The sequence below is a fragment of the Camelus ferus genome, chromosome 19 (assembly GCF_009834535.1).
Source record: "Camelus ferus isolate YT-003-E chromosome 19, BCGSAC_Cfer_1.0, whole genome shotgun sequence".
Taxonomy (NCBI): Eukaryota; Metazoa; Chordata; class Mammalia; order Artiodactyla; family Camelidae; genus Camelus; species Camelus ferus.
This window is the reverse complement of record NC_045714.1, coordinates 8,776,121-8,789,019: the sequence shown is the minus strand read 5'-3', so window position 1 is coordinate 8,789,019 and position 12,899 is coordinate 8,776,121. Positions and strand designations below refer to the sequence as shown.

Below are 12,899 nucleotides of genomic sequence, written 5' to 3'. Positions count from 1 at the left end.
TACCAGCATTTTTTTCGGAAGGACAGGGACTAGGGTCCAAGAGAGGATAATTGTGTTCATTTTACTCCATACCCTTCAGAATTGTTCACACTGGCTACAAGGAACATGCAAGATACTTTTATTTAAAAAAAAAAAAAAAAAAGAATAGAGTGAAGAGGAAAAAAAAGAAGAAGAAATTTGTACATAAATTAAAAAAGTAAAATGAGCTAAGTGGAGCTCCGTGCTTCGTCAATGCAGCTTCTTGAGCAGGAACTCACTTGGTCAAAAATCCCCTGCAATTTCTCCCACACCCAAAAACCATTCAACTAATTTTTCACCAACTTGAGAAAACCCACCCTTTTCTCTTTGACATTATATACAGAGAGCTTCTATGTGTACTTGGATTACAGTCAAGTGTTTCCACATAAACACAAAGGTGAAATCACACAGATCATATCCTAGAGATAAAGATTTAAGAAATTCATGTAAGAAATACATATGAATGGGGAAGAAAGCATTTCCATTCAATGAATTTTGTAGCTAAGTTTGGTTTTGTCTTGTTCTTCTCATTTTCCGGTGTGTATACATGTATTTCTTAAGATTATAACTGAGTCAAATAAACTAATAGACTGGTCACAGAGGAAACAGATTACACTTTTAATAAACCCTCAAAAACTTGAAGTTTTTCCAAAATGCAAGGACAACTAGTCAGTTCTAATGATTAGTCAAATAATTGTGGGGTAGAGGAAAAAAATAACTTAAACTAGGTGATTGTTTTATCAGATTATAGGCCAAAAATGACTAGTTTATACAAATTAAGCATTTACTTCAAAAGGGCTTCAAATTTAATCCAAGTTAAATGAAATCATCACATATAAACTTAATAAAACATGTACAGGATATGAAGGTTGAACATTACAAAATGCTGATCAAAGAAATGTAAAAGAATTGAAGAAGTTCAAATAAATGGAGCGCCCATGCTTATGAACTGAAAGACTTTGACACAGAAAAGATGTCAGTCCGCCCACAGCTTCATCTGTAGGTTTCATATAATTATTTTCAAAATCCTAACATGGGTTTTCTGTAAGCACAGACAAGCTTCATTTAAAATTTTATGGAAAAGCACTAGAATAGCTAAACCAACCTTAAAAAAAAGAACAAGTGGAAGAAATGATTCGACCCATTATTAAGGATTATAATATATTTACAGTAGTCAAGAGACGGTACCAGCAGAGCTCAATGAAAAAGAATAAAGAACCCAAGAACAGATCCATCTAATATGCCCAAAGGATTTTTGACAAATGTGCAAAAGCAATTCAATGAGAAAAACATAACTTAGTTTTTCAACAAATGATATTGGAATAATTGGTCAACCACAGGTAAAAAGAATGAAACAGCCTACATCTCACAGCTTCTACAAAAAGTAAATTTAAAATGAATCATGGACTTAAATATGTAACTTAAAACTATAAAATTTTAGGAAAAAAAAAAACAGGAAGAAAATGTTCAGGCTCTAAGGCTAGGCAAAAAATGCTTAGACTTAACACCAACAGCATAATCGATGAAAGTAAAAATTCTAACATTGAACCTCACTAGAATGAAAACTGTTGTTCTGCCAAAAACCCTGTTGAGGATGAAAAGATAAGCTATGGAATGGGAGAAAATATTTGCAACCACATTTCTGACAAAGGACTAGAATCTAGACTATATAAAAAAATACTTTAAACTCAATGGTTAAAAAAAAATTCCAGTAAAAATTGGTTAAAAAAATACATGAAAAGATATTGCAAAGAAAAAGATACACAGATGGCGATTAAGTGCATGAAAATATATTCAGCATCATTAGCCAGTAGGGAATGCAAATTAAAACCACCATGAGATATCACTATCAGAATGACTAAACTAAAGATAGAGACACCACCAAATGCTGGTGAAGATGCAGAGAAACTGCATCTTGCTGGTGGGAATACAAAATCCACAGCCCCTCTGCAAGACAGTTTGGCAATTTCTTATAAAACTAAACATGCAGCCACCATATGATCCAGCATTTTTGCACTCTTGAGAGTTTATCCCAGAGAAATAGAAACTTTATTCATAATAATAAAAAACTCTAGAAACAACCCAGATGTTCTTCAATGCGTGAACGTTAAGTAAACTGCGGTCTCCGTACTATGGAACATTGCTTAGCAATAAACAGGAACGAACTACTGATACACACACAATACAACAACTTTGCATGCGTCTCAAGGGAACTACGCTGAATGAAGAAGTACCAATCTCAAAAGATTTCTTTCCGCCACCTCGTCATTCCTACATGAGCTAGGTTCTATCCCCACCAGGGCACTGAAACCCCTGGGACAGAGGTGTCCAATGACCTCCCACCTGACAAATCTAGCAGGAATGGTTTTCGTTCTTATCTTAGTGGCACAGGATTAAGGGTGTGGGTTCTGGAGCAAAGAGCCCTCCTCATTTAGGGATTAGTACTGAAATGTTGATGGATGGAACGATGTCTGGGATTTGCTCTGGAATAACACACAAGTGGGAGGAACGGGAGAGGGTAGAGATGAAAAAAGATGGCCATGAATTGACAGTTGTCGAAGCTGGATGATGGGCACATGGGGGTTCATTGTGCTCTTTGGTCTACTTTATGTTTGAAATTTTCTATTAAAAAAAAAAAGTGGATTTTGAATCCAGACTGCATGGATTCAAATCTAGATTCTGTTTCCTACTAGCTGTGTGATTTTGCAAAAATAGAAAACACATTAGTGCCTGCTGCGATAGGGGACTGGGAGACGTAGGTTATAAAAGGGAATACAAGGGGTACTTTTGTTGACGGAATCGTTCAGTATCTTAACTACGCTGATAAAATTGCATAGAACTAAACATAAGCACACACACATGAGAACAGGTAAAACTGAGGAAACCTGAGTAAAATCAGGGGATTGTATTAATATCAATATCCTGGTTGTGATATTGCACCATAGATTTGCAAGATGTTACTATTCAGGGAAGCTGGATAAAGGATATATATTTTCTGTGTTACTTCTTACAACTGCATATAAATCTTCAATTATCTCAAAATAAAGTATAATGCAGAAAAAGGTAAGCAAATGGTTTTCAGATGTGTTCCCTGGAATCGATGAGCCTCTGGGACTGTGGGGAAAAGCGGGGTAAGAATGAATGTCTGGATCTCTCTTCCCCTTCTCCACCCTCCATTCCTGCTTCAATAACAGCTCTCCTTTCTATCTGTTTAAATATTGAGCCATCTGTATAAGGTGTCCCATGGAGTAAAGATTCCACGCCCGTGAGACAGTACCATGGTGATCAAGGACGTGGGCTATGGAGCCCGGATGCCCAGGCTCAAACGAATTCTGTCACTTTCCAACCATATAATCTGGGGAATGTCCCTCAACTCCACTCACCCCGAGCTTCCTCATCTGTAAAATGGGGTTAATATCAGGATCCGTCTCTCAGGACGGTTGTGGAATTGAATGAATATTTGAAATACTGAACTTGTAAAATAATGTAATCATCAGAATTTGAAAGAAAAAGGAAGAAAGAGTTGGCGAAGGATTATATCAAGAAGCGAAATCACTAAATTCTTACAGTGGGGGAATCTGCTGATAATGCGGGAAGTGGTTGAAATAAGTAAGAGAGGTGTAATGTATAGTTGAGAATCACAGAAGCAACTACCAGTGTGACGAAGTCAAGGAATGAAGGTGACGACTGGGTCTGGGGAGGTGTACTCGCTCTCCAGCTGCGGTAACAAAGTAGGACAAACTGGGTGTCTTCTCTCTGGAGGCCAGAAGTCCAAAAGGTGTCAGCATGGCTAGCTCCTCCTGAAGGCTCGGAGGAAGAATGTTCCAGGCTTCTCTCCTAGCTTCTGGGGGTTGCCAGAATCTTTGGCGTCCTGTGGCTTGTACACATACCGCTGCACACAGGAATTTCAGATGATGAAGAATGTGGCATATGATTCACAAAGTCCTTTTTATTCTCAGTGTACCAGAAGGTCCCCCAACATTTCCACCATGCAGTACCAGTGTGACTAGATCACAGATCATTTCCTGGGCACCCTAAGTGTCCTTGGGAACCAAAGCGCCCGCTTTGTGCCAGACAACATACTGAGCCCCTAGGATACAAAGATGAATAAAGCACAGTTTTCATCTTCAAGGAACTCACAATCTAATGGAAGTAATCATACCAGAATTCCCTACCTACGGTGCACCGGATGATGAGGAAGATTTATTACACCTCTATTAGTTAGAATTAAGCTCTGCTGCACATGAGAGGAAATCCAGAATCATAAAGGCTTAAACGAGATAGAAGTCTATTCCTCTCGTAGAGAAAAAAACAATACAAAGGGAGATGTTGGACTGGATTTTCACGGTGTTAGACTGAATATTTGTGTTCCTCCAAAATCCATGTTGAACTCTAATGCCCCAAGTGATGGTATTAAAAAGTAGAGCCTTTGGGAAGTGATTACGTCATGAGGGCAGAGCTCATGAATGGGATTAGTGCTCTAATAAAAGAGATCCCAGAGGGCTCCCTAGCCCCTTCTGCCACACGGGGACGTAGCAAGAAGTTGGCCTTCTGCAGCCCAGAAGAGGGTCTTCACCAGCCCCCAACCATGCTGGCACTCTGATCTTGGACCCACAGCCTCGAGAACTGTGAGAAATATACATCCATTGTTTATAAGGCACTCAGTCTATGGCATTTTGCTACAAATGGGCTAAGACCTACGGTGCCAAGAAGCACAGACCAGCCCTGGACACCTCCCTCTAACCTTCCTCTATGGGACGCGTCCCGGGGCATCCTCAACCCACAGTCTTTTCAGTATCTTGCACCAAGACGCTGATGTCCATTTTCTAATCAGCAGGAAAGAGGAAGAGATGAAGGACATGGCACCTTCCCCGCTGACACTCCCTTATGCCAGGATTCAGTCCTGTGGCCACACCTCCCTGCACAGGGGTCTTTGCTTTGGGCAGCCTTGTGTCCAACTACAAATCAGCACCAAGGAAGAAGGGGTAGGATGAAGGCGTCAGAACCAATCAGACAGAACCTGCCACCGACAGGAAGACAGAGCACTGCTTTCATTGTGACCAGTGCATCCGTGCAGAAGGCCCCAGCAAACGGACCAACTCAGGGTGGGTTAAGAAGGGTCTCAGGGGAGGTGGAGACATAGCAGAGATTTTGAGGAATCCGTTAACGTCGGCCACGCAGACCAGGAGAGGAAGCTATCCGTGCAGGGGAAGAGCCTGTCAAACCTGTTCATTGGACAAGGCAGAGGGTGACTCCCAGACGGCTCCTTGGCCTCTGACTTGCATAACAGAATGGATCCTGGTGCCGCACACCGTGACAGGGAGCCTCAGAAAGGAACCGAGTTTGGGAAGGAAAGATAGAGAATTCAGCTTTGAAAATGTCTTAGGAGTTTGGGGCACACTGGTGCATACTTTTACCCCCTTGATTAGCAGAAGTGCTTAAATCATAAAAACGTAGTTTGGGGAGTACAATTAGCCCCTTCTAACCACTCTACCAATGCCTTGGAAATGTGAGATGGGCGCATTCACCTTCTGGAAAAAGCATCAGAGTAATAAGTTATAATTTAATTTATGGAAATGTAAAAGTCACGTCCCCATTGGCATAAATGAAGGCAACTTCCAGAACGGGGCCCGGTGGGCAGTTTCTTGCACAAGGAAAGGATGATTCCAAAGTGGGTGTCTGAATATAGAAAGAAGAGGCTGTGGCGTAGTTTAAGATTTTGGAGAGACGTACTGTAGACAGCCCCATCAGAAGAGGAAACGTTTTAGAGGAGGGAGCAGCTGCCTAAAGAAGAATGAGTCACTGGAAGAAGTTATGAGACACACAGCAAAGTTAGGGTGAGGCATTATGCTAAGTGAAACAGACCAGGCAGCAAAAGACAAACGCCACACGATCTCACTTATACATGGAATCTAACAATCACAACAAAACGACAGGCTCGCTGACACAGAGAACAGATTGATGGTTGCCAGAAAGGGGGTGGGGGTAGGTGAAATGGGCGAAGGGAGTCAAAAGGTACAAACTTCCAGTTATAAAAATAAATAAGTCAGGGGGAAATAATGTAGAGTATGGTGCCTACGGTTAATAATACCGTCTCACGTATTTGAAAGTTGCTAAGAGAGTAAATCTTAAAAGTTCTCATCACAATAAAAAAAAAATCCCATAGCTATCTGTGGTGATGAATGTTAACTAGATTTATTGTGGATCAGTTCACAATATATTAAAATACAGAATTATCACATTGTACATCTGAGACTAATATAATGTTGTACGTCAATTATACATCAATTTTCTAAAAAGGGGAAAAAAAGATAAGTTAGCAGAAATTCCAGAGAAATACATTTCAGGACGTTGGCTCACTGTGAGGAACCTTGAATCCTATTTTTGCAGTAACCAAGAACAAAGTCTGGTATTGGGCTTCGGAGACAGAAGTGTGACTCAGGCACTATGGAAGGATCAAGTGGCAGAACAAATAAGCCGGAAGGGGTTTGGCAGAATGACAAAAATAATAATGGCAATTATTCCTTGCAGTGAGAGGGTCTTTCATTTTCTAATTACATTCACAAACATTACTCATTTTATACACAAGCTAATCTATGATTTCAGTGAAGTAGGAATGATCATCCCTCGCTGTTCCTTGTTGAAACACCTCAGAGCCTGTGATAAGCTACACTGGATTATGAATCTGAAGGATGGGGATGGAAATATTGCAATTCCCAAACTTCTGTGGCCACAGAATCCTGGTCCTTCCAGAAGTCTCCACTGCCACACTGGCACACACTTTGGGAAACGTTGTTATTAGAGAATTTGTTGGAACTGTCTTTCTGGCCCAAGGTGAGCTGAATCCTGCAGGTTGAGCACTGAGAGAAGCTATGATGTGACTTGCCTAGGGGATCACCTTTACACAGAAGTCAAGCAACTTGCAAGACACATACAATGTCAAAGCTAGATTAGAATGCAGGTTTCCCATGTTAGCTATCTTGATGGTGGTGGTGGTTTCAATGGTGTATACACCTATCAAAGTTTATCAAATTGTACATCTCAAGTATGTGTAGTTTACTGTGCAGGAATCATACCACAATAAAGGTGTTAAAAATAAAATAAAATAATATATTGATAATTTAGAGGGAAAAAAGAAAGAAGGCAGATTTCCCAAATAAAAACATTAATTTGAAAACACATATGCACTCTAATGTTCACAGCAGCACTATTTAAAATAGCTAAGATATGGAAGTAACTCAAGTTCTCATCAAAATAGACAACTGGATTAAGAAGATGTGACATATATATAATGGAATGTTACACGGCCATAAAAAAAGAATGAAATACTGTCATTTGCAACAATGTGGATGTACCTAGAGAAGATTATGCTTAGTAAAATAAGACAGAGAGACATATACTGTTATTACTTATATGTGGAATCTAGACAATAATACAAATGAATGTTTATGCAAAGTAGAAACAGACTCAGAGATACAGAAAACAAACTTGTGGTTGTACCAAAGGGGAGAGGGAAGGGAGGAAGGTCAAATTAAGGGTATGGGACTAACAGATACAAACGACTACATATAAAATAGATAAGCAACAAGGATATACTGTGTAACAGGGAATTACACCCATTATCCTTAACAACCTGTAGTGGAGTATAATCTGCAAAAACACTGAATCACTATGTTGTACATGTGAAACTAACATGATATTGTAAATCAATTATACCTCAATAAATGGATAGATAGATAGATAGATAGATAGTGAAGTTAACTAAAAAGAAAAAAGAAAAAAGGTTTCCAAAAACCAGGTCCAGCACACTTCCTACCACACTATTTGCCTTGGTCTCAAAAACAATGAGTGATGGTCCTTTCACTTAGATGCCCTCCCAGTTGTTACTCACCCTGAAAAAGTAAAAGTACACATAGAAACTCTCAGCCCTTCTGATGAGCGTGAGCAACTTTGATTTGCTGAATGAAAACAATAAACTTGTGCTTCACAAGAAGGTCAGGAACTATATTTAACGTTGCTGGAGTCCTACGCCTCAGACTTAGACAGTGAGGCATGTCAATTATTTCTCAATAAGACTGGGGAAAACTAAATAAAAAAAAAGTAACTGGAGTCTTAATATTGTTGCAATTACAGTTAATCAAATTCACAGCCGTCTCTGACAGCTGTGGGTGCTTGAGGGGTGCTTCTCGGAAGAGGTAACGAAATGAAAAATGAATCGCTCTGTGTGTGCATTATTCATATATTTATTTTCCAATTTTTGTATGAGAGCATCTTTAGCTACCTTGTCAGTGAGGAAGGCACCAAGTTTTAAAATTCTACAGTCAATTTCTTGTCTTAAAACTTCTAAGAAGAATCACATACACAAAACTGGCATTTTTTTTCCATAATAATATCTTTAAAAGTGAAACATTAAAAGCACTATATTCTCATAGATGCTACAGATTTCCTACTTGAGAGACAGAGGTATATATGCCACATCTCTGTATTGATCAAAAAGCATAATGTACAGCTCCTCATTTCTTTCGGAAATTGCTTTATTTATATTCAGATAAACTCTGAAATCTGGTCACGGTGTGCTACTTATGACCCTAGCATTTTATAGTCAAGATTCATAAATTACACAGCATTTAGATAAAAAATGCACATCTCAGAGCTACTCCAGCTTCTTATGTGCCCCCAAGGGATTAATACTGAATGTATCAGACCTAAAAGAGTAAGGAGGACGCGTCAGCTACAGGAACTCATCAAGGGCTGGGAGGCTTAATGCAGATGATTCTTCCGCTCTAACGCTTTGAACTTAGGTTAATGATTACTACAGATGGAAGAGCATGTGGCTCGCCACAGCCCCCGAAGATTTACATATTAAATTCCAAAAGCCGGCAGGTAGAAGTCTGAGACAGGGCCAGTCTGTCCTCCATCTCCCTTCACGTGTTTCACTTCTCAATTCACTTCGTTCTCACACTTGAGCCTGTACAGATTCACAGATTCTTGTGACAAGCAACGTGAAAGTACGGCGCAAAGACCTCTGTCCGTCTGCCGTGTTGATAATATTCCCTGCTTCTCAATCAGTAGTTTAAACAGTGTCTGCTGTGTGTCTGGCACTGAAAATGGGGACAGGCGGACTTGCCCACCCCACCCCCACCCCCAACAGAATCTCTGCCCTTGTGGCCCTTATTTTATGGTGGTGGAACGGGGACGACGATAAAAAACCACCAAGTAAATACGTATGTAGTAGTAAGTGCCAAAGAGAAAAATAAAGGCAGACGGGGCAGGGGCGTGTCAGAGGATTCCATTTGAAATCATGGGGGCAGGGAGGGGCCTCACTTAGAGGAAGAATTTGAACAGTGACCTGAACAAGGCAAGGAAATGAGTGACGTGGGTATCTGCAGGGAGAGCCGTCCACGGGTAGGGAAGAGCAAGTCTGAAGGTGGGAAAGTGCTTGGCATGGTCCACAGAAAGCAAGGAGGTCAGCACAGTGGGACTGGGGAAACTGGGCAGGTGCAGTTAAACAGGCTGAAGAAGGAGTCAAAGCGTGAGACTGTATATGATGAGGGCTTGGCTGAGGGTTCTAAGCGGGAGTCCCATGATGTCATACAGGTGCTTCAAACAGACTCTAAAGGGCTGAGAATGCCGCGGCCCGGTGGCTCGGACCACAGTGGAGCAGCAGAGCTGTGAGAAGCATCTAGCCTCTCTACTTACTGAACACAGAGCCAACACCATTTGCTGATGCGCTGGATTTGGGGAGTTCCTGTAAAACATTCCTCACTTGTCCTCTTCCTACTCTTAGGTCTACATGAGTCTGAGCAGAGTATAGCCTGATTTCTTTTTCTAAGTTCAGAAACGTAGGGACAGGCGATTGTGAAGAATCAGATATTTCCAGACACATCTGCAACTCTAACAAAACAAGGACGGCTCATCACTGTGATGGCCATGCACGATGAGCACACAGAACAAGAGTCTGATGGCGTCCTCGTCCATTCATGCTGTTGTAACAAATTACCATACGCTGGGCGGCTCATGGACAGAAATTTATCTCTCAGTATTCTGGAGTCTGGAAAGACCAAGGTAGGGGCGCTGGCAGATTTGGTGTCTGGTAAGGACTCGCTCCCTGGTCCCTAGGTGGCTGTGTCCTCACATGGAGGAAGGGCAGAGGGAGCTCTCTGGGGTCTCTCTGATAAGAGTGCTAATTCCACTCATGACCTCATCACCTCCCAAAGGCCCCATCTCCAAACACCACCACACTGGGGACTAGGTTTCAACACACGAATTTAGGGAGGACACAAACATACACCCTAGAGCAGATGGAGACTGTGAAGTCACTGGACTGGCTGGGGTGCTCTAGAGAAGAACTGATGTATAACCACAACTGCCGGCCACCTGGCAGATGAAGATGGGTGGCTTTATTAATTACAGTGTGAGGGCAAGGAAGAATGGTTGATTTTCAACCACAGTAGATTTTCATCCAGTCCCCAGGATGTGATAGGACCCGAGAGGTGGAGGGGAGCAATCCGTGTCAGGTAAGGAAGGAGAGAATGAAAGCAACTGTGCCCTCATCCTACAGATAAACCAAACACCTCTTCGGGCATTTTGAGCTCTGTTTCAAGGCAAGGCCTCACAAGTAAAAATGGAGCAAGTCATTTCTGTATCATCGTTCGGCCACCTCGTTGTTAGAAAAGACACTGGGTACGCACACAGGATAACTGGGACATAAGACACCTGGCCCCAAACGACTGGACGTCCATAGTTTCAGGTGTTACAGGAATGGAGAGACTGGCTCACGATTATTTTTAAAGCTGCAAAGTGATGCTGGCCCTGGCTTCCCGGATCACCACGCCTGAATAGTACATTTGCAACAATTCCTTCCTGGTGACAAAACAAAAGCTTTCTTTGAAGAGTGGTGATATCTGGCATACGGAAGATAAATAGTGGAGGAAGCCTAGACTCATAAAGAAGTCCACCTGGGTCCTCCTTTGGCAAGAAGCAAGGCTGGGAGTGGGGCTGACCCTGCAAGGCAGAACTTCACTGCGGAATAGCCGGGAAACCAAGCACATGCAAGACGCTTCTCCTGACCCCCCTCGCTGCTCTTCTCTAGCCCTTGTTCTGAGGTTTCCCTTCCTTCACGTCTGTACAGGTGCACCTACAAAGCACAGCGGACTCCCCGTCTCTAAGCTGAGAAGGAACACGTCCTGCTCCACTGCTTCTCACTGTTGCATAAACCGAGGTGTCAACACAGGCCCTTGATAAGATGGTGTCAAGTCACCACTTTTGGAGAATTTGCACGAAAGGACAGGTTATTCCCTTTCCCTCCCCCACCGAATTCCTGTGCTAGTGGATTCACCTCCTTCCAGCTTCCTCCCCTCTCCCCTTCCCCCACACTCCAACACCGACTGAGGATCAATTCTGCATCTCTGTGCTGGACGTAGGGAGGTCCAGTCTGTACCCTCAAGGGGCTTCATCGTTGGGATAGGGTCAGCTACACAAATTGAAAATTTACAAAACACGGTGATTTCCACACTAGAGATTGGGGAAATACTGACAACTTGCAGGAAACCAGAAGAGGGACTTCACATCAGTCAATTATTCTAAACAGCTAGAGTGGATATTATTTTAGAGATGCTTTCCCCTTAGAGAAAGTATTATTCGTTATCTTTGTTTAAAAAGCAGGACAGGTTTTCAGACTCAATGAACTTGAGCTCCCTCCTTATGAAGAGATTCCTGGAAAGCCACCACCACGGGGACTTACCTTGTGATAGCACCTAAAATATGCAGCCCGTTCATCGGAAAATTTCTCCAGCCTTTTTGGACCTTTGCTGGAAGCTTTCTTGAACACTAGCCAACATCGCTGATAAATCTGGAAGGAAACACAAAGACCAGCTCAGCATCGCCACCGACTCAGGTGTCACCGACATTTGCATCTAAATGTTTTCTTTCTGATGTCTTCACCTGTCAAATAGTCACAAGCTATAAATGTGATGTTGCTTTGGGAAAATAAAATTTTAAAGCCCCAAACTGTTTCCACAGTGGGTGTCTTATTCTGTTCAGGTAATCTCTAGAATCAAAAGAAAGTAAGTATTTGGAGGCGACCTTCTTCTTGCTTTGATAACAACTTCGGAAGAAAAAGTCCCAGAGGTAAAAAACCCAAATCAGCACAGGTAACACAGGCGTCCATGAAACACGCTCTAATTTCAAGTGCCGTTACCTATGGACATCCTGGCCCAGATATATGCTCCAGCCTCCACTGGTAGGCAGTTCTCGAAAGAGACACCCACTTTGTACCGTATGGCATTCCTCATAACTGACAGTCAAGTTGGGCCACACACTAGACTAGCTAATAAATGGATGGTCAACACCAACCAGATTCTCACTCGGAAAATTCAAAGACTCAACGCCAGGCTGAGGTGCAGTCCGAGTTGAGAGGTCAACACTGGTAGGTTACAAACTGAGCCTGGTGGCCATGGTGAATCACTGCACGTAATAGCTAAGCAGTGGAGACAGATGAACATAAATACAAGACAGAAACAGACTCATAGACATAGAACACAAACTTGTGGTTGCCAGCGGGGAGCAGGGTGGGAAGAGACAGACTGGGATTTCAAAATTTGTAGATACTGACAGATACACATAGAATAGATAAACAAGATTATACTGTATAGCACAGGGAAATATATACAAGATCTTGTGGTAGCTCACAGTGAAAAAGTATGCGACAATGAATATATGTATGTTCATGTATAACTGAAAAATTGTGTCCTACACTGGAAATTGACAAACATTGTAAACCGACCATAACTCAATACAATAAAATTTTTTAAAAAATAGGTTAAGCAGTGGAAAGTGATGCAGAGAACTAGGCAATTTCTGCTCTAGGTAGAAGAGACATT

The 12,899-nt window shown here is 41.9% G+C and overlaps 1 protein-coding gene across 1 annotated transcript in view; it reads right to left on the bottom strand.

Moving 5' to 3' along the window:
- DOK5 (docking protein 5) overlaps nucleotides 1-12,899 on the bottom strand; it is a 127,522-nt gene that overhangs the window by 56,884 nt on the left and 57,739 nt on the right. Inside the window, exon 2 of the mRNA XM_032461411.1 lies at nucleotides 11,762-11,869. Coding sequence (XP_032317302.1) covers nucleotides 11,762-11,869 — 108 coding nt within the window. The remainder of the gene's footprint in view (nucleotides 1-11,761; nucleotides 11,870-12,899) is intronic.